This window comes from Semicossyphus pulcher, unplaced genomic scaffold (assembly GCF_022749685.1).
Source record: "Semicossyphus pulcher isolate SPU_LCO1_2020_fin unplaced genomic scaffold, fSemPul1.0.p SCAF_10, whole genome shotgun sequence".
NCBI lineage: Eukaryota > Metazoa > Chordata > Actinopteri > Labriformes > Labridae > Semicossyphus > Semicossyphus pulcher.
The window spans coordinates 29298892-29317825 of NW_027211604.1; the positions used below are offsets into that span (position 1 = coordinate 29298892).

An 18934-nucleotide genomic window follows, 5' to 3' on the forward strand; every position below is an offset into this window, starting at 1 on the left:
CAGGTAACAGGATAGATGCTGATAAACTTTGTGAAACTTAGGAGCAAGAATGGGCCATATTTAATTGAGAGGGTGACGGTGGGGTGGAGCTAGAGGTTGGCAAAAGTTAACTTATCAGAGTTTTTTCCACTCTTTGCTCAAGGCGGATTCATTATCTGGCCAGTTAGATGGTTAATGTGAACAAAATGAACCACTTCACTTAAGAGAACCAGTCATCTGGTCTTCTTATCGCTGTGGCAAACTGTCTTCCATGTAGAGAAAAGCCAACAACAATCCTGACTCTTATTTCAATCAGGAGAGACTTCATTAAGACTGAAGAATTATTTATTTACAAGTCTTTGGCAATTAGACTCCATTGTGATGTCCTCATGTACTTGAAGGGGTAGATAGGCCGAGAGCAGGATAGGACACCCCCCGATGGAGTCTAAACACTGGTGGTGGTGATGGTGAAGACAGGATGAGCTGAGGAGCTGGACTTGGACACTGATGAGAGGGATTGGAGGTGAACGGGGTGGAGGAGGGTCGCAATGATCGAGATGAAACGACAAACTGTCTGCGGAAGAGAGGAGGACAGCTTTAAAATTTGATAGCAGAGGGATGATTGGTCGACAGATGTCGAGGCTGAATCTGGTTGGTTTATTACTTAAATAGTATACGCCCAGTATCAGCTGATCACCAGACAGGAAGGACAGAGAGGGAGAGAGAGACAGAATGTGACATGATGAATGATGGCTAATGGATGAATGAATGAGTATGAACAGTCTTCCTTCTTGAACTTACACACAGCTACATGTACAGACCACCTCAAATAAATCAGTGTGTGAGAGACACCGAAGAAGCTAACAGGTCAGGTTCAATTAGAAACAAGAATTCATGACGCAACTTGCACATAATCCTGCATTTAAATCCTCATGACTCATGCATTGGTTAGTTGTCAAGATATTTTGTCACACCTCTACTGTGCAGCGACGCTCAAATGCAAGTAATAAGTAGACACAGCTTGGACTGGAGGAGGACTTTAGTAACGTCTAAAATGTCTTGTTCTTGTGCAGCTCTTGGTTGTGAAACAGAGATGAGCATCACTTTCTGTGCAGTTACAGTATCATGGCCAAATACAGCAACACTTTGCCACATGTGGCTCTGCTGCTCGGGCTGCAGCATGGCACATACTCCTCTCCTCAAGTGATGAATCAGAAACATGAACTCAGGTATTACTATATAAAATATAAATATATATAATAGAAGGCTTATGCTGTCATATACACAATATGCAGTAAAGCAGTAACATGTTGATGATCATGTGTATATTATCAGGACACCAAAAATGTGACTTTGCTGCCCCCTGGTGGCTAATTTGTAATTCAAGGATGATCCCTGGGAATGTGCAACAAATACACTATTTTCCATCCACCCATCCATTATCTATACGACTTATCCTGTTCAGGGTTGCAGGGGGTCTGGAGTCTATCCCAGCTGTCATTGAGAGAGAGGCGGGGTTACACCAGGACTGATCACCTGTCAATCACAGGGCTGACACATAGAGACAGACAACCTTTCACATTCACGTTCACAGTTACCAACGAACCTAATGGGCATGTCTTTGGATTGTGGAGGAAGCTGGAGTACCCACAGGGAACCCATGCATGCACAGGGAGAACATGCAAACTCCACAGAGCCGAAACTGGGGTTCAAACCATGAACCTTCTAGCTGTGAGGCGACAGCGCTAACCACTGCACCACTGTACAGCCGGTAACAAATATGCTATTCTAAAAAAAGAAAGAATTATTCACAATTTAAATGTTCATGAATTTTTATTATTATTTTAAAAATGATATTGAAAAAAACAGAAAAAGGCTTTAGCCGTTGGTTATATGTGCTCATTTAATGATTGCAACGTCTTAAATACAACTCATAACACCAACATTTATAAGATTGTGCATTGCATTGTCTATGAATTATTAAAATCATTACATATACATAATGTATATTGTGTATTTTGTAACCCCCAGACTGCCTCATCATGGCCAGTGGAGGGCAGACGATGGCATGACTGCACTTCAGTTGGTTTCAGACACTCCAGAAGTCAATACGCATTTTCTGGAGCGAATCATCCCGATGAATTATATCAAAGTTTTATTTTCAAAATGCTACTTTTACCTCAGATAAAGACAATTATTTATAGAAAAGGTCCGACATAGTCTAATTAGTGCCCCTCCGAGCTGTACTGGACACGACAGAAGCTCTGTGGAAAACACACAAACACAACTTATCATTTCTCTTTTATTTGAAAATATTCATACAAAGCATTTTCCATGAACACAAAAATGGAGGATACGAGTGCACACTGCACACTAATGTCCACGGCTGAGTCCTACTGTATACATGAGCACAAGTTTGGCCACCAGTTTACAATCCATCATGGTTTATCACTCACTCACAGCGAGCACAAACATTTACTACTATAATATCTGCTCCTGTGCTCTTCTATATTACTGTAGAAAAATAAAGGCTTGTCTTGAATACATTTTAATGTTCATAATGTACACTTTGAAACGACTCATTCAAAACTTCAAACAGTAAGTCCTGCCCATGAAATGACTTCCTCCTCACCTTCAGCTTCCCTCGTTCTGCTCTCATGTATTAAAAACAATACAAACTACCAAAGCTTCAAGACACAACTACCACGTCTTTGCACTGTTTTCTGTCAGGCTCGTGTCAAACAGATGACACAGTCAAGAATGAAATTGTCTGTAAAGGATGCTCTTATGTTTTCCTTCATCGTCAAGTTTCTCAGAGTTGTGTTGTTATTCTGACTTCCTGTGCACACTTTAAATAATGCAAAACATAAAACATTATGCTCCAGTGTTCAGACAGTACAGCAGGATAGATAGTATAATCACTTCCATTATGTATATTTTTATTCTATTTTCCAGATCCAGATGATATATGACAGACATTTATATTCATGGTTAGTGGCCTGAATGAGAAGAAGAGAGTAAAAAGCTGCAATTAAAATGAGATTTCATCAGTTCTCTACAACCATTTCCATACATTCTGCTTCTGCAATACGGACAATTTAAATGTAAAAACTAAGGTGACGTTATTAACAAGGTCACAATCTCAGTGAGCCTTCAGAGAGGAGTACCACTCTCTCATCTACTGCAGGCGTTCTCAAACTTTTTGGGACCAGGGACCCCTTATAGGGGAGAACATTTTCCAAGGACCCCCTCATGATCGTAACACCGATTAAGCATATGCTTACTACCATTTGCACTCTTAGATGCCATTGGGACTATTTGTATTGTAAAACTTATCAACCTAAATACTTCAGACCCGTTTCATAGTGATAGACAGAAAAACATTTCAATGTGAATCATGTTAATACCACTTATATACTTTAAAACAGAGGCTCATCTTATTCAAACTCAGCTTGACAGCATTTATACTGTGATCCTAAATGGTCCTCCTGGTTCGTGGACCCACAGGGGTCCCAAGACCCCACTTTGAGAACCACTGATCTACTGTATATACTGCTGCTCTCATTTATCAAGTACTAAATGTCATGGCAGAGTAATACATTGACTTGTTTTGTTTTAACATGCCAAATTATTTCCGTTGTTAGGGATTCTTTTAAGACAAAATCCAGATGTAGTTTGGTTCTATGGTATTTATGAGATGTGATATTCTGTAAATTGTTTTAAATTCTAAACTATACCATCGACTGTTTAAAAGAAGTGGGTGGAGCCTCTTGTTTCAGAAGTGAAGCCAATGTGTAACTGCCCTGTATCTGTATTCTTTGTTTGGCCAGGAGGGGGCGACTCCACCGGTTGGAAAAACAAATCTGATTTTATAAGTGTAATTTAGTTAATTTATTCAGTAAACATGTTCCTAATGAGTTTATGGTCTCAATCTCTAGTTTCAAGTCTTCAACACAGCATCTAGAGTCAAACAGATGATAAAGCAGGGCATGCTTTAAGGCGTTGCTACATTGTGATTGAAAAATGTCTAATTGAAAAAAACTTGTTCAGCCTTTGGTTAAACTAAAAGACAAAGAAGAAATTATATTTTCCTTAAAGCCTGTTTTTGCTGGCCAAGATGAGCATCCAAATTAATATCATAGTTACAGCTGTACCTTGGTAACCAAGCTAGTGCTAGCTAAAAATGAGTATTTGCTAACCCCTGCTATACTCTACAGCTTCACACACAAATATCGTCACTTCTGGCTTCATATAAACCAAGATGGCGACAGCCAAAATTCCAAACTTTAGCTGTGTCCCAATTCAGGGGCTGCATCCTTTAAAGGCCGTATTTGAAGCGCAATTGTAGCACAGCGGTCCTATTTTGAAGGCTCCTTCAGATGCCACCGACAAATGCATCCTCCTTTTCCCGGGCCACGAAGGACGTATCCTGAGACTCATTGTGCACAAACTCAAACGAGATGGCAGACTCTTATGCTTAAGTTTTTGGATTCAGCTTATTCAAATAGCTAGCAATACAAAAGGAGCCATGACACTTCAAATTATCTTTAAAATAATAGGTTAAGTTACGTGAAGTTAGTTATGATAGCTAGTTAGCCTTAGCTACCTGTTGCTAGGTGACAGGAGCTGTGTTTGGAGACGCAAGGGTAAGGGCGGGAACAGTTGGTGACACAAACCAGACCGTCTCATTTCAGTTCGGCCTCAGCATCTACACAGGCTACGAATGACTCATCCTCCATAGACCGGGTCCATCGAGGATGCAGCCTCCGAATTGAGACACTGCTTTTTGGCCCATCCACTTCTTGTATACAGTCTGTTGAATATACCCGGGGGAATGATGCATCTTCCTCACCTTCCCATTATAGGTAATGGTAGGAGATCATTAACTAGGCATCTTTGAGTCTCTTAAAACACTGTCACAAGACAGTTTGATTTATATAAACGTATTACTACTTCCTGTTTATATTGCAATGTCAATCAAAAGGGGGGAAAATTGGTTAAAAAGAACACCTAAAGCGTCTGGCAGTGAATCAAATTGCTTCCTCATCATGCTAACTTAAACGTTCCTCATTGACCCTCATAAGAAAATAATCTAAAGCGTATAACGTTAATAATAAAGTAAAAACTGAAGCGTTATATATTGTATATCTTTGGTTCAGTATCCAGTGTTGCAGGCAAACACATGACCTGTATCATACGCTGCATACAGGCTGCTGCATGGCCCACATTTAACCAAAAATAAATATCATATATCATATTTACAATTTCAATCCTGCAGGCAACTTAAAGTTATAATAACTCAAGTGTGGAGCAAAGTCACCAAACTGCAGCTCTGAATGGTGCTCAATATTATAAGAAGCTTTCGCTAATCTGTGTTTAAAGAATTGAGTCTAAGAGCATTTTGTGACAGAAGTAAAGCCAAGAAAAGGATTAGCAAACTTGATCATATGTATATTGTCGTCTTATCTTTCTCTCCACCAGTCTGCTGCAGAAATACACTCATTAATAGATCTTCACTAATAACAACCAGTGCTCACTCACATCGCTCTGAGCGTCACTCTCTCTATAATGTGCTTTCACTTTTAGGTAGATTTAAGTAAGGTAGATTTAAGTAAATATGACGGATGAAGAACAGCAGACCTGCACGACTCTGAGACACTTTCATACTCATGAAAGCCTCTAACATTATCATCCTTTTTGAATTAGTATGGCAGGAAGAAAACATGTAATACAACAGTTAAAAGATACATAAAAAAACATTAAAAATGTCTTGATAAAGTAGAAAAGAGGGCAAATGTATGAAAACATATCCATACATGTATACAGTGCATACAGAATATAAAAGACTTGAGTATACTTAGAGCAAGTAAACAGTCTGTGTCTGTAGTCTCGCCATGAAAGCTTCTTTGCGCGTCATAAAGTGAATTTTTTATCTACTGTTATTTTTGCTAAATAGAAGTTAAAGCGTTCCCTTTAAAAAAAACACCCTCTCTGAGATCTAAAGGGACAGTACTCCACTGTTGCGTCACACCAGAGACCCGGCCTGGTTCTGCGCAGGCACCATGATGGGTACCCCTCCCATGCGGGCGATGTTGGAGGCTGTGACGGTGGAGGTGGGCAGTGGCGGGGGGATGGGCGTGGTCTGGAGCTGCAGCTGAGGCTGGCTGTAGGTCAGTGGCAGCGCCTGAGCCTGGGGCAGCTGGGCGTAGCGCTCCGGTCTGGGCAGGGAGCTCCCGTTGGTACTGACCTCAGAGGGGACGGGCTGGTCGCGGGGCAGGGTGGTGTTGTTGTTGTAGCTGTAGTGGGTGGGGGTGGAGGCTCCGTGGTGGCGGGACGGTCGGTAGCCGGCCGTGCTGCCCGTGGCGGTGATGATGGAGGCGGTGTCGGAGGGTGGGCGCTGCGGGTACTGCTGCAGGTGGTGGTGGTTGTTGTGGTGGTGCGGGGGCTCTTTGTGGTGGGGGCTGGAGGCGATGGAGGACAGGGTGCCGTTCTTGGAGATGATGTCAGAGCCCATGCCGCTCTTTGCCCAGGACACACGCTTAGGGGCCTGAGCGTCCTCCCTGCAGGGGGACAGGACACACAGACACTTTACAACACAGGAGCTTAAAGCAAGTCTCTCTCACACCTGAAGGGAGAAATAAACGCTAAATGGACTGTACTTGTATATCGCTTTTTTCAACCTTTTATGAGATGTATGAGATTTGTTTTTATCTTTATGATATTACGTTGACACTATATATGTATAGGCCGTGGTAAGGCACTTTGACTCACTTAATTTCGTTGGCCATGTCGTCCTCGTTGTCTCTCCGCCTCTTCATCAGGAAGACGAGGCAGATGAGGAGGATGAAGATGAAGCCGACCACTGAGCCCACTGTTGCTCCGACTATCATCCCGACATTATTTGCTACAGGAAGAACAATGGGACAAACAGTGATTGACAGCAAAGTGCATATGTCTTAATAGTGTACATATCGTTTTTCTGTTCAGCAAATGTCTTGAATATTTACCTAACATAGTAATTGTATGTATTTGATGTATGCTTGTGTTGTGGTGTGCTACGTACACGTGACAATCTCCAGGTTGATGAAGCAGGTCTCTGACCCGGCTGAGTTGGTCGCTGAGCACACATATTTCCCCGACATGTTGCTGCTCAGGTTGCTCAGCCTCAGCGTGCCCGTCTTCTCATCTGAAACATCAAACATGGAGGACTTTGGTCAAACATGCATATTATTATCATTTTTTAAAGTAATAATCTCAAGATTTCCATGTTAATAAATGTCTGTTAAGTCTCTGTCTATCACCAAATGATGTAACACAATGGTGATTGAGCCTATGGCCCACTGATGAAAGCCTTTGCATTTGCAGTATTACAGACTGGGTGTCTGTGGCGACTTTCACAGAAAAAAATCACAAGCAGCGCCCAGTTAGTGACGCGTTTTCCATCAGCCAGCAGTGGTTGGTCTGCCAGAGAGGGTAGGCGGAGCTAAGCGGCTGCTTTTCCGCTCTCTGCAAGTGTTGCGAGTAAACAGTAATCTACTATGGCTGAACAAACAAAGAAAAAAGATCGATGACTACAGAAACAACTTCAAAAAGAAGTGAGAATCCAAAGAAAAAGAAACAAATTTGACGCTCAGATGAAGCAAACAGTCTAAAAAGGAAAGCGACCGTCAGCCAGGAAAATCAAGAGTTACAACCGGAGTCAACCGTGGACGTCTGGTTTAAATTGGGAAGTGTCCTCCCGCAGTTAGCATATATCACCACTAGATGGCGCCCAAGAGAACGCAACCGAAATCTTTGAGTGAATTGTCAGTTTAATGATTATTCACAAGCACATGGACATACATGGGCCTACAGGACAAATCGTCCTACAGATGCTTTCATTACTTTAACATATTAGACTTCAGGCATGATTATTTGATATCAGATCTTAATTTAGCTTTTATTTATGATTCAGTATTTTATTTTTTTTAACTGTCAAAAATGTGACATTTTCTTTCAAAAAGTTATCCCACATCGATCAGTCAAATTAAAATTAAAGACTCATTCACTGTTCAGCATCTACAGCAAACATTGAGGAAACAAATCAGACTTTGAGGTAAATAACAATGATGAGTTGTTGATGTGCAGGCTTCACTCACTGAGCATGGGAGAGAAGAAGACCTCCGAGGTGGGACTAGTTTTCCTCCACTTGTACAGAGGGATCGGCTTCCCGGAGCTCGACTTACAGCTCAGAGTCACGTTTCCCTTCAGCACAGGCTTCCCTGACAGAGAGCACTTAGGAACAGCAGGAGGCACTGAGACAGAAGAACATTTATTTGGTTAGATTCAACAACGTCTTATTTTATTGTAATATAGTATAGTAGAGTATAAGATCTGTTTTTCTCACCCTTCACGTCCAGGGTGAGATCCGCAGTGAGACCAGAATTATCGGGGATGATGACCTGGCAGAGGTAGCGTCCCGAGTCGGACTCCTGCGTGCCGTTGATGTACAGCGAAATGTCTCGTGACGGCATGCTGGCTATGAAACCAACACGACCCCTAAACTGGGAGCTGCCCACGCTGATGGAGTCTTTGGTGTAGGAGATGATCTAGAAAAAAAACAAGAGTTTACATCACATGTAAAGAAACAGGAAGTAAATGAGGCTCAGTTGGGAAACAGTATTTGTGCACAGCAGAGGAACCAGTTTCATTGACGTCCATGTAAGAGTCCGTGTGGCAGAAAGCCCAGGTCAAAGAGTCAGAGGGAGTTTTAATCCCTACATGTCTTGCGCATTGAACATCAATTGCTTTGAATTTGTCAAACATTTGGTGAATAAAAAAGTAAACTGACTTACATGTAACATAATTTGTTCTCCACTGATAAAGACTCATGTTCTGCTTATTCATGGTCCATTTCCACTGAGCTACGGTTTAAAGACTTGTACTAGTTACAGGTTTGATGTTTTTAGATTCCAAACAGAAAAGTATTTTATTTAGTAAGCAATTTTATTTTATTTTATTTACCATTTCAATAGCACACATTTCAATAGCGGCCGACACCAGAACTATACAGCATACACTAACGTCCCCTAACGTGCTGTGTTATGTGTTTTCTCTCTCTCTCTCTCCTGAGTGCTTCAGGTGCAGCCAGGTGCCAGTTGGCTGTCCAGCTGACATGTGATGTTACACTGGTACTTTTTCTTTGGAGGGAGTGTTGTCTCCACTTTATTGTTTACTTGAGTGTTTCTTTATTGTAGTTTGAAATTTTAGTTTCTATATGTGTCGATCTGCCTCTCTTTTGTTTTTAGAAGCTTGTTTCTGCTGTGGTCACTTTATTTTGCCTAGTTAGTGTGCGTATTCATTATTTTTGCTTGTACATTGTTACCTCCTACTTTTTCCATGGGTTGTATTCAAGCGGCAACCTCCGGTTTTGAAAAATGAAGCCAATGCAGAAGTGCAAAAAACTGCAGTTCCTCAAGCGGCCACTTGGACTTTTTCATTCAAAGTTTGGAGAAATAATCCGTCTCTCTCTGTGGGATTTATGGCATTTTCTGGCCGTGTGAGAAGTCTGAGCTTCAGCTTTTTGGTGAGTTAAATGCTCGTGTTATTGTATTAATATATTTTTAGCACTAAGTAGCTGGTATACTGTGCTCGCTATAACCGGCTTGTTAGCCTGTTCAGTGTTTATCAAATATTTATTTAATCGTCGGCCAGTAAATAGGAGGCAGAAGTTGTTGGCTTTTCCCCGGTAATATTACTGCGGACCGTAGTGATGAGAAGATCGGTTATTTTAAGTTCCCCGTCAGTCACCACCACAAAAAGAATCTCCTCTAAGGGAAACATGAAGTTAAACTAGCTTATTCATTATTTATATAGTCTATGGCTAATAACGGCTAGCTACACAGAGAAGCATATAGCCTAGCTTCATAGCCGTAGCTGGCCTTTTAGCTTCGAGCTAAATGGGCGTGTTTCAACAACAAGGATTCCCGCCCAGAGTCCTCAGCCACAGGCCTCTTTGCCCATCTCTGGATTAGCCGGCTCTGGCATTTCCAATCTGGCGACTGCCAGCGGCACCACAATCCAGGCTTCAAAACGCTTCTTCAGAAACCAATGGGTGACGTCACTGAGAATACGTCCATTATTTATGCAGTCTATGGTTTATTTCATTGTTACAGCAGTAGTTTTTGGGGAAGAAACTGACATGAACTGCTCTATTAACACTTTCAGTGGGCCACATTGTGGCCAAACACAAGTTCAGCTGGACTGAACCCAATGGACTCCTGCTTTGCATCACAAATGGCAAAGAGAACAAAAGGCACTCCCTCATCCCAAGCTTCCCCAGTGTCGTGACAGTATTTTCTAAGCATGGACTTTAAAATCTGATGCCAGCGTTCAAGCGCACCTTGTGACTTTGAGAGACACCCAAAGACTTCAAAGTTTGCTTAAAGCTCTTGAAAAGGAAATTTGTGCTCTGGTCTGTCTGCACAAGTTTTGATAGCCCAAAGGTGGTGAAAAATGTAGTTAAAGCTTTAGTAACGGCCGGTGCAGCGATCTTTCTCAAAGGGAATTGCCTCAGGAAAACAGGTTGAAACAGACATAGTGGTCAACATGAACTGGTTACCTGACTTTGTCCTTGGCAAGGGACCCAAACAGTCTACATGACATGCTCAAATGGCCAACTACAGCAACACTTTCAGTGGGCCATGCACATTGTGGCCAAAGCTCAGCTGAGCCCATGAGCCTTACCGGGGAACATAAGATCCCTAACTCAACAGGAGCTAATATTTAAGTTTGTGAGTCTACAAACTCCAGAAAAAGAGGCGTACCACAAATGTATCATAACTAACAATAATGTGTACATCTAAAGCCTAATACATGTTGTTCCTCTGTGCTAAAGGGCTCCAATGTTTACCAAAAACTATAAAAGACAAACTGTTTCACTGGGTGAAATGCTGAAAGGCTTATATAGTCACAAATGTCTTAACTAACATCCACCCATCCATCCCTTATCTATATTGCTTATCCTGTTCAAGGTCGGGGGGGCAGACAACCTTTCATGCTCACATTCACACCTACGAGTCACAAGTTAACCTAACAAGCATGTCTTTGGACTGTGGGAGACAGCCGGAGTACCTGGAGGGAACCCACACATGCACAGGGAGAACATGGAACTCCACACGGAAAGGCCCACTTTGAATCAAACCGGGATCCGAACCAGAAACCGTCCAGCTGCGAGGCAACAGACAGTACTAACTACTGCACCACTTTGCTGCCCTGTATAACAAACATAAGTTACATAACTTCCATACTGTGTTTTAGTTGTGCGTTTTGTAACTTACATAAACTGACCTACTATTAGTAAGTCAAGCACTTTTGCGCTTATATACTACCTCACCTGAGTGTCCAGAAATGACGCTAGAGCAGTTCTTAAATAGTCCTATTATGATGCACAGGGTCATTGACCAGGCTGAGAGAACAGAGAGAACAGGCTGTGACATAGGAAGAGCAAAATTCATCGGAGATTAAAATATCCTGTAGAACAGACGTCAGTAAACATTGTAAGTTAGAAATAAATCAGACTGAACCAGTTTCTCAATGTTAAAATAAGTAGTTTGTCAGAAGCGATGACGTCACATCAGCTGCTGGACTGATGGCTGTGTATCAGTGTAACACACACATGAAACTCTGCAGAGAACGTGGTGTCCAGGTTTGTCTTTCAGGTGTTCACAGTTTGTTCTTTTCATTCATCTTTTTGGCTCCAGATGACGGAGACGCAGAGTGACGCACCGGATGGCTGTTAAAGCACAGGAGGAGAAAGAGCCTCACTTTTAATCAACTGTGTCTTTCCCAGCTCTCTGTGTTCGCTTTCCTGTTTCCTGTTTGATTGTGATCCTTTTTTAGGTCGTCCATCTGCACAGCTCAGTAATCTGACCCGGGCAGATACGTAAGCTGCGTCCCGACCAGGTCTCAAGATAATGTGTACAAAAAGAGGAGAGATTTAAAGAGCAGGCCTGTTCAGCCGGGCTCGGTACACAAAACCCCTCAGCCTCAATTCATGTTTTACCACAACAGTGAATTTATAAATAATCTGATCTGTGTTTATCCTGATGCACGAAAACACACACACTTGCTATTGTGTGTTGTATAGAGTCACAGGAGGGCCATAAAAAGACTGAATCTTTAAATAAATAATAAAGTAAATAAATGTGTAAATGTAAAGAGGAATAACAAACTACTAAGAATAATTATATATATATATACAGTATAAAGCCTCAGGAAGGTAGTAAGTAGGTAGGTAAGTTCCAACCAAGTACTCTGATTGGACAAGAGGCATTCCATGAGTGCTGATATAGAGTATAACATCACTGGGACGTTTCACTCTGTGTATCACTCCGCCTCAGCCAGGTGTTCTGAATACTGTTAATTAACATCACAGCAGACCGTGTATGTCTACATTGATCAAGCTGGTACCTCTGAATCACACAGCAGACTCTTATTTCACTGGCTGATGATAAATTAAAACAAACAGATAAATGTCCATGATAAACAGCTGATCTGTGGTAACCTGGAGACAGGGTGCAGGAGAATGTTTGGGGGACTTAGCAACAAAAGTCCAGTTTCAGTTAAGTTGAGACACTAGTTCAGTTAGTGGAGAAAAAAGTAATCTGTTGTTGATTGTTTACCATTATTTGCTGCTTGTGTAACTGTTGTATAAAAGGAATATCACACAAGAGGGAGTGACGTTGCACTGAATATCATCACTGCTACGACGGAATCACAGCAGTGCTGGTATTCAGTGCAGCATCACGACCTTGAGTGTGATATTGCTTAAGTATAAGTATATAAAGATATATATTAATATATTAATAAATCTAAATAAATGAGAAAAATAAAAAATATACAGAAAAAAATGCTTATTTCTAAAATATTAAAATAGATCATGTAAAAATAAATGAACAAAATGATCAGTATATTTTGTCATTTTTCTTAATATTTGTATATAGATATATATATATAATATGTATATACACACAAATATATATATAATATTTATTATTAATATGGATTAATGTTTGGCCTCTGTAAATAATATGTAACATAACAGTCTTCAGTATGATGAGGAGACATTTGCTGTGATTTGGCGCTATATAAATAAAAGAGTTATTGGTTATATTATTTGTTTGTTTCTCTATTTCCACATTTATTCTCTTATTAGTTATCAGATTTCTTCTTTTTTATGGCCCTTCTATGACTCCACAGAATGAACGCAGTATAGAAATAATACAGTGCCTGTATGAAGCTCTAAGCCTTTTTTGTCTTGGATTATTTCCTCAGGGTTTACAAAGGTAGAGCTTTAGCAGATTAACAGTATAAGAACGGGCAAACACCCTTTGTCGCTGTAATCCCAGATATTAGAGCCACAGACGGCACAGTCTGAAGACTTTACGGCTGCAGAGACTGTAGTTTGTTGAATATGGAGCAAGATAAGAACAAAATCTCTTTATTATTAGTCTCCAAAGGATCCTTACCAGCTGTGTGTTGTTGGACACAAAGTTCCAGAGGATGGTGTTGGTGCTCAGGTCTCCGCCCGGCACAGGATTGTAGGACGCCCGCAGCACCACCATCTGACCTTTGATCACATCCATACTGGTCTGAGGCATCTGGATCTGAGCGAATACTCCTGGATTAAAGAAGGAGAGAAGACAGTCAGCCTGAGCCTTCTGCAAAACTGATTTACATCCACACTGATGAAAGCTGAATGAATCTGTGTGTATAACAGATTGATCTATTTTTAAACATGGAGATTTAGACTGTTAAAGGCTGTTAAAACATTTATATTAACTAGTAAGCTAGTTTGTGAAAGCCTGGTAGATGAGTTAAAGGTTCTTTATCAGGATTTACTGCAGGCCTGAATTCATTGATTCATTTTTGATTCAAAAAAACAAAAACAGATTTATCTATTTTTCCCAATTCATTACTAATTTTGCAATTTGAATTCTACGGAAGCCCAAAGCAGACATGCATCTATACATTTCCACATTTAACGAGTAATTTCAATTGTTTTCCCGAGAAGCTCGAATCTCTGGTTCAACTCCTGCCCTCTGCCCTTTGCTGCGTGTCATCCCCACTCTCTCTTCCCCATTTCTGTCACTATCCACTGTCCTCTCTCTAAAGGCAAAAAAAGGCAAAAAAAAAATCTCAAAAAACCCCAAAAAACAACAAACAAACAAATGGTCTGCACTTATCTAGCACCTTTCTTGTCCTCAGGTGACTCAGAGCCCTTTACACTACATGTCACATTCACCCTTTCACACACATATTATTTTATAAACACATACAAGGCACTATTCAACTAATCATCTAATCACACATTCACACACCCCAGGCTCTGCCTCCAGAAGCAATTTGGGGTTCAGGATCTTGCCCAAGGATAGGGCTCATTTTTATCTAGCCAGGTTGTGAATCACACAAAACGTTGAGTTGAGGAGACATTATGTGATATGTATGGGTCATTTTTCATGTAGATGTTGTTCTTGTATTAAAACTTCCAAGGTGATTAGTCATTTCACCATCAAACAATTATTAAAAAGTTTAAGCTTTGAACTGAGCCTAGTTTTATTTAGCTAGCTAAAGACATGTGGTAGCTAGCATAAAACCTTTGTCAAGAGGTCAGGTGGGGATAATTGTCTCACTGCTCTGGGGGCTGGGTGTCACACATGTGACAGATGTTGGACATATGATGTATACTACTTTTAAGGCTGTCTTTTTAACCCATGTTGTAGCCTTTTCTTTTTTTTTTTTGATAAATCAGTTCGGAAAGACAGTCGGCATAGCAAGCATCTTTTTTACAGTCCATATGTTGTCAAATGTTCATACCGTACCGGCTCCATTTTTCAGCCATGACTTTATCATTTACCTCAAGTCTTGTTTCTGACCACCTCATTCTCTTTCAGCTCATTTTTGGTCTCTACCAACTCCTGAGGGAAATATCTGAGTCTTTAGACTTGTTGTTCACCAGCTGGTCTCTAACTGTGTCTGTACAGCTAACACATGATCTCATGTTTAACACCGCTTCCAACGAGAGCTGAAATTAGAACTACAACAATGAACGTATCGGTTTCTCTGTCACTATTGAGTTTATTTGCAACACTTAATGCCTTCATTTTACGTGATTAAAGAGGATAATTGAAACAAATAGACAAATAAAAGGGCATCGATGAGTATTATAAACACGGTATTGATTTTAATGATCTGGTGTCTCTACCTTAAGAAAAAAAATTGTTACATGTTTTTTAAAATCACATTTCTTTACTAAAACCCCACTGGTAAGTATGGGGACAACCAACCCAATACACTGCGACAGAGTGTATTTTAGGGTTAATGAGTTGCTGAAATAATTAACAAGAAGAAGTGTGACAACCAACCCCGGTCTCCCCTACTTTAGCTTGTTGACTGGAGCAGCTAGGGATTGAACAATTGACCTTGTGATTGGAGGGCAACCCACTCTACCTTGACACAAAACAAGATACCAGTTTTGGTCATCATGGAGTAGCCAGAAATTAAACACCCATCAGCTTCTCATTGGCAGAGTAAAGTGTAGTGTGCATGTGTGGCCAGAGAGGGGCAGCAGAGAGCCAGAACACATCTGTTTAACTCGGATACAAAGACAGAGGAATTGCCCCTTCTGCATTTTTACACACTTTTTCCAGTTTATCATTTTGTCTGTAATTTCCTCTTTAAGAAATATTCAAAGTGTCACCACTCAGTTAAACTGCATCTGTGTGAGACGACGTGTTTTTCTGAGAGTGTTTGTTGTTGCTCAGCGGCCGGCTCTTCACTCATGCTTACAGTAAACAAGGCTTTGACTTTGTCTATTTTACTTTGGATCCTTTTCTGTTGTTGTTAGTCTGCCCTTTTACTTTATCAAAGACATAATGACACACAGAGAGAAAGAAAGAAGATGAATGCACACAAAGCAGAGTGTTTTTCTCTTTCACACAGCCTCTCTCCTGCTCCTCTCGTTCTCTCTCTCATCATTAACCTTTTCACCTCCACTCTACACTTTCTCCCATTCAACAAACCAAACACTATTATTCTTTCTGTCTCATCATTAACACTTACAATCCCTCCTTTAGAAAGGATTTCTCTTTCTTTTATTCCTTTTAACAAATCCAACATTGAGGAAAAAGTCAATTTAAACCACTCTCACATGGCTGCCAGCAGTAGGTTCATGTGTTTTCGTGTTCATCAGAAAGCATGCCATGTAGAAATGTGGCAGGTGTGTGGCACCTTTTTAAAAATTGATGTGATTTCTGTGTGTTTGCTGTTGTGTGTGTGTGTGTGTGTGTGTGTGTGTGTGTGTGTTTGACACTGACACAGGCTTCATGTGAATGTAAAAACACAGCAGCAGTGATTTTAAAGCCACACAAGATGTTCACACAGACACATCCTTTAACTGTACTACAGCAGGAAAAACAAGACAGATCTACTAATTAGTCGCCCTGTTTTGATGTCACAATTGTCACTAACAAGAAGATCCCTTCATGCACAGGAAGTGATGCAATCAAATGTAAGTGCAAAGCCCCAATCTGAAAGTGTGAAGTCGTTTTCTGTCCGGACTAATCGGTGAAAGCTGAACCTCTTCACTTCCTGCGAACCCGCTCCTCACTACAAAGAACAAACTTGGTCTCCTGATGTCATGGTACATGACTTTTGGGTATTGAAGTCCTCAGAATTCAAGTAGTCGCCTCAGGCTTGCTGCCACCATCTTGTAAAGTGTTCTAGCGCTGCTTCAAAGTCACAATGAAAATGCATTTAAAGGAGTCTGCCTGCTTAATCTCTCTTCCTATGAAACTGAATATCAGGCTGGTAACACAGTGAGATGTTAGCTGAAGTGACACGGACTTTAGCTTAAAATAACTTTTCATACTATGGCCAACATCAATCCTGACTCTGATGCACTGGCAGCCACAAATCAATCATTGTATGACAGACACTGAATGAGCAAACAGGCCAGGTATGGTGAGCTAATTGGTGCTAACATAAACATAAAACAATACTAGAATTTCATTCTCAAAGAAGCTGGACCTCTTGGATGCTTTGTAAGGACGATTAACATTTTGTTTCCCTGATAAGTTAAGTTCAGTGGCTGAATTAGCTGAAGTGACACCAGACAGCTAGCACCAACCTGACACCTAATCATGCATAACTTTCAAGGTATAATCTCCAAGATTTTCATGTAAATAAATGTCTGTTAAGTCACTATCTATCGCTGAATGAGGTAACACAATGGTGATTGAGCCTATGGCCCACTGATGAAAGCCTTTGCATTTGCAGTATTATAGATTTTCGCGGAAATAATCAGAAGCGGCGCCCAGTTAGTGACGTCTTTTCCATCAGCCAGCAGTGGTTGGTCTGCCAGAGAGGGTAGGTGGAGCTAAGTGACTGCTTTTCCGCTCTCTGCGAGTGTTGCGAGTAAACAGTAATCTACTATGGCTGAACAAACAAAGAAAAGATGGATGACTACAGATACAACTTCAACAAGAAGTGAAAATCCAAAGAAAAAGAAACAAACTCGACGCTCAGATGAAGCAAACAGTCTGAAAAGGAAAGCGACCGACAGCCAGGAAAATCAAGAGTTACAACCGGAGCCAACCGTGGACGTCACACATGCAACACTGTCTGATATCTGGGAAGTGTGCTCCCGCAATTACTGTTTATCGCCATAGGTGCCGCCAAAGAGAATGAAACTGAGATCTTCGAGATTACAATTTAAAGCCTCCATATAATTCTAAAGATCGTCTTCACAAACGAGCCTCAACCATCATGAAGGACCCGTCACATCCTGGAAACTCCATGTTCACCACCCTTCCCTCAGGCAGGCTCAGAACTATTCGCACCAACAGACTGGGAAACCGTTTTTGTCCCAGAGCTGTGGACTAACTGCTTAATCCATAACCCCCTCCAAAACAAAATAGAGATACATGTGCAATATAAATTTTTCTGTTGCTAACGGTTCAATACTTCTTTTGTGCAATAATTGTTGATGTATTCTACACTGTACAAAGACTGTTAACTTATTCATCCACTTAGGCTGCTAGGATGGACTGCTTCATTTCAGCTAATACTGTAAATACTGTTTACATATAATTTATCTATATATTCATACCTTTATTTTTCATATGCATATAGCCTCAGATACTCACACACACACACACACACACACACACACACATATATATACTATATATATTTCTTGTACAGGTTTTGTAATGCTGCTGCACGGCATTGCTGCTAAACAAAGTTTTGTTGTATTCTTTTATGCAATAATAATAAAGTGCCTATCCTGTCCTAACTTAAACAGGTGAGTTATATAAAAATGAGTCCCCCGTTCAGTTGTTACGAATAGAGAAATTAGCTATAGACGCCAAAACCAGCTGTAAACATGATTAGTCTTGCTGTAAAGTTGGACATTTTAACATGGGGCTCTGTGGGGATTGATTCGCTTTTGGAGGCAGCCTCGAGTGGCCATTTCGGGAACTGCAGTTTTCTGCTGTTTCCGTATAGGCTTCAATTTTCAACCATTTAAGGTTGCCACTTGAATTAAACCTCCTTCACTACATTGGGGCCATTAGGTGGCAGATGAAACAAGTTGTAAACACTAAATTGACATATCATCACCTTTAATCTGATGTGGTGAAACTGTTAGCAACCATTGCTTAGATACATCTAACAGTTACATAGAAATGTTATCATTTACTTCAAGTCGTGTTTCTGACCACCTGATCAATGTATGTCCTTTATTTAATCTATTTTTGCTAATTTTTGGTCTTTACCAACTCTTAAGGGAAGGAGTCTTCAGCTGCTAAATTCTTCACTATGTTAACCAGCTGGTCTCTATGTCTGTCCAGCTAAAGGAGGATGAAAGACAAGACAACAAGCAGAGATTAATGGTGACAATAGCTCGTCAGATCAT

At 40.8% G+C, this 18934-nt stretch overlaps 1 protein-coding gene across 1 annotated transcript in view; it reads right to left on the reverse strand.

Moving 5' to 3' along the window:
• Positions 1-1922: 1922 nt before the first annotated feature.
• The window catches only part of esama (endothelial cell adhesion molecule a), an 87011-nt gene continuing 69999 nt past the window's right edge, over positions 1923-18934 (reverse strand). Inside the window, exons 2-7 of the mRNA XM_069676281.1 lie at positions 13488-13639; positions 8366-8567; positions 8118-8273; positions 7043-7165; positions 6751-6883; positions 1923-6539 (exon numbers count right to left, since the gene is read on the reverse strand). Coding sequence (XP_069532382.1) covers positions 6005-6539; positions 6751-6883; positions 7043-7165; positions 8118-8273; positions 8366-8567; positions 13488-13639 — 1301 coding nt within the window. The 3' untranslated portion in view covers positions 1923-6004. The remainder of the gene's footprint in view (positions 6540-6750; positions 6884-7042; positions 7166-8117; positions 8274-8365; positions 8568-13487; positions 13640-18934) is intronic.